The following is a 2,660-nucleotide window of genomic DNA, read 5'->3' as shown; positions in this document are numbered from 1 at the left end:
CTCTCTCGAGTTTAAGTGGCTATAGACTTACCGAGACGAACGGTGGGACAGATAGATGTCCTCCCAACCGACGCAAAGCGGAACCCAGATTTGAGATTTGATTGTAAATGTTTTCCATAAAGCAATGCCTGAAGAATCTCGCATAAATCTTTCAAGAGCAAGAGAAAGATAGCGAAAAGATCCAGATGTCCCTCTCTCTCTTTTTTCTCTTCTATTAAATAATGGGAAAAAGCTCTCGCGTGTTCCCTTAAATACAGCCCCGTGTCCTCCTTACTGAAACAGACTCACACAAGCTTCAAAGTCGAACGCCGAAACTTCTCTTCTCAGCCCCACTAAACGCCGTGAAGTCATGGCAGACACGAACATACAAGTGAAAGAAGCAGTGCTGGTGACCCCTTCAGAGCGAACCCCGACCCATGTCCTCGCCCTCTCTGCTGTCGATTCCCAGCTCTTTCTCCGCTTCACCATCGAATACCTCTTTGTCTACCGCTCTCGCTCCGTCAATGACCGTTCTGCAACTAGAGCTCGTCTCAAAGCTGCACTCTCCCAAGCCCTTGTCCCTTACTACCCACTCGCCGGTCGAGTCAGGGCGGCTAGACCAGACGGTTCGCACCTAGAGGTTGTTTGTCGAGCCGAAGGTGCGGTCTTCATTGAGGCCGTCTCTGATATTTCAGCAACCGAGTTGGAACTCGCCCCGCGTTACTCTACTCAGTGGCGAAACTTACTGTCATTCCACGTGCCAGATGTTATTAGAGGGGCCCCACCTCTTGTTGTCCAGCTGACTTGGCTTCCTGACGATGCAGCGGCGGTTGCGGTAGGGATTAGCCATTGTATCTGCGACGGAATCGGTAGCGCCGAGTTCTTAAACGCATTTGCTGATTTAGCAACTGGTCGACGCGGGATTACTGATTTGAAACCCAAACCAGTCTGGAATCGTCACCTTCTCGATCCTGTCATTCGTACACACCACCAGCCGGGTTGCCACCCCGAATTCAACCCAGTCCAAGATCTCTCCGGGTTTGTTCACCGATTCTCCCGAGAACCGCTCACTCCGACATCCTTCACCTTCGACCGAAGAGCTCTAACGCAACTGAAGAAGCTCTCATTGTCCACGAGTCGACCCAGCGAGTTGGAGCTCTCGTACACATCGTTCGAGGTGTTAACCGCGCATGTTTGGAGATGTTGGGCTAGAGCTTTGCAACTGCCGGGGACACAAACGTTGAGGCTTCTCTTCAGCGTCGACATTCGGAACAGAGTGAAACCCAATCTCCCCGAAGGATACTACGGTAACGGGCTCGTTCTCGGTTGCGCGCAGGCCGGAGCAAAGGAGCTGGTGGAGAATGGGTTGGGTTGGGTGGCGGGGTTGATCAGGAGGGCCAAGGAGAGGATAGGTGATGAGTACGTGAGAAGAGTAGTGGAATCTGTGAGCGGGTCTAGGGCGTGCCCTGACTCGGTGGGGGTGTTGATAGTGTCGCAGTGGTCAAGGTTGGGACTGGAGAGAGTTGACTTGGGGATGGGAAAACCCGTTCATGTGGGTCCAGTTTGTAGTGATAGGTATTGTCTGTTCTTGCCAGTTCACGAGCGGAGCGATGCCGTGAAGGTGATGGTGGCGCTACCCAATAGCGCCGTTGACAAGTACGAATACTTCCTGACCAGAACTTCCTCTGCTGACTGGTTCCGTACAAATTGACTTGTAAAACTTTTTGTTTTTTTTTTTGATTTTTCTACTATTGAGGAATCTCCTGGTGCGCACACCAATTCAGATTTCTTCTCTTTGTCGGTGTTAGTTTTATTCTCTCTCTTTTTCTCTTTTAAAGTGAGTGTTGTTTAATCTGAAATACAGAGTCAGAGTGTACATTGATCCTAATCCAACGGTTTATAACATGATGTAATAGTGTTCGGTCGAACCGTACAAAATCAGGGCCACTGATCCTATTCCAACGACTTAGAACATAATGTACTAGCTTTCTGCTATTCCACGATCCTAAAAGTCCGATTAACCTTTTGGGGTTAGTGTGTGGTTTGTGTGATTATACTTTCATTAAAAAAAAAAAAAAAACTGTTTTTGCTACAGAATTTCCTATTAAAAAAATTGGAAGTTGGGGATGGGCAATGCTCTTAAGGTCTTTAAGTTGTGTAAGTATCACCCTAATCCGAGTTTGCTAATTAAAAAACAAGGAAAGAGAATGCCATCCCAGTGCATGTCGCTATTGCATCCTAACACATGGGTGAGCGAAGTGACTGTCACAGCCCCTGCAACCACAGAAATGATCAGGGGTACAATGATCATTTCATGCGCCCCTATGTGAGGAGCGCTGCCCTGAGGGCATAGGGTCTGCGTATTTGGTGCGATCGAGTGTCTTTCTTTCTCCCGCTTTTTTAAAGGTATGAAAGAAATCAAACACTATTAAGGGACAACAGTTGGATGCATGAACACTGACAGGAGGGTATGTACATCATTTTCTAAGCATCAAACGATCAAAACTTTGATCTTTTTTCACGTGGCAAAAACCATAAGATGTATTGATCTACTTCCGAATGAGTGGATGTTAGAATTAGTTTATCAAAAATGGGAGAAAGATCGCTACCTGCTCGTGTGTGATGTGCGGCCTACACTCATATATAGGGCCACATGAAATGATCATCATGCCCCCATAGAA

General features: G+C 47.6%; 1 protein-coding gene across 1 annotated transcript; it reads left to right on the top strand.

Moving 5' to 3' along the window:
* The first annotated feature begins 294 nt into the window (after positions 1-294).
* On the top strand, positions 295-1,776 carry LOC122671967 (alcohol acyltransferase 9-like). The gene has a single exon (XM_043869461.1). The coding sequence runs from the start codon at positions 350-352 to the stop codon at positions 1,688-1,690; it is 1,341 nt and encodes a 446-aa protein (XP_043725396.1). The 5' UTR covers positions 295-349; the 3' UTR covers positions 1,691-1,776.
* Positions 1,777-2,660: the final 884 nt, after the last annotated feature.

This window comes from Telopea speciosissima, chromosome 8 (genome assembly GCF_018873765.1).
Source record: "Telopea speciosissima isolate NSW1024214 ecotype Mountain lineage chromosome 8, Tspe_v1, whole genome shotgun sequence".
Taxonomy (NCBI): domain Eukaryota; kingdom Viridiplantae; phylum Streptophyta; class Magnoliopsida; order Proteales; family Proteaceae; genus Telopea; species Telopea speciosissima.
The sequence above is the reverse complement of the archived record's forward strand: the minus strand, read 5'-3'. Positions and strand labels throughout refer to the sequence as shown.

What these genes read in the sequence shown, in the direction of transcription:
- LOC122671967 (XM_043869461.1), top strand. Translation starts at nt 350, where the DNA reads ATGGCAGACACGAACATACAAGTGAAAGAAGCAGTGCTGGTGACCCCT.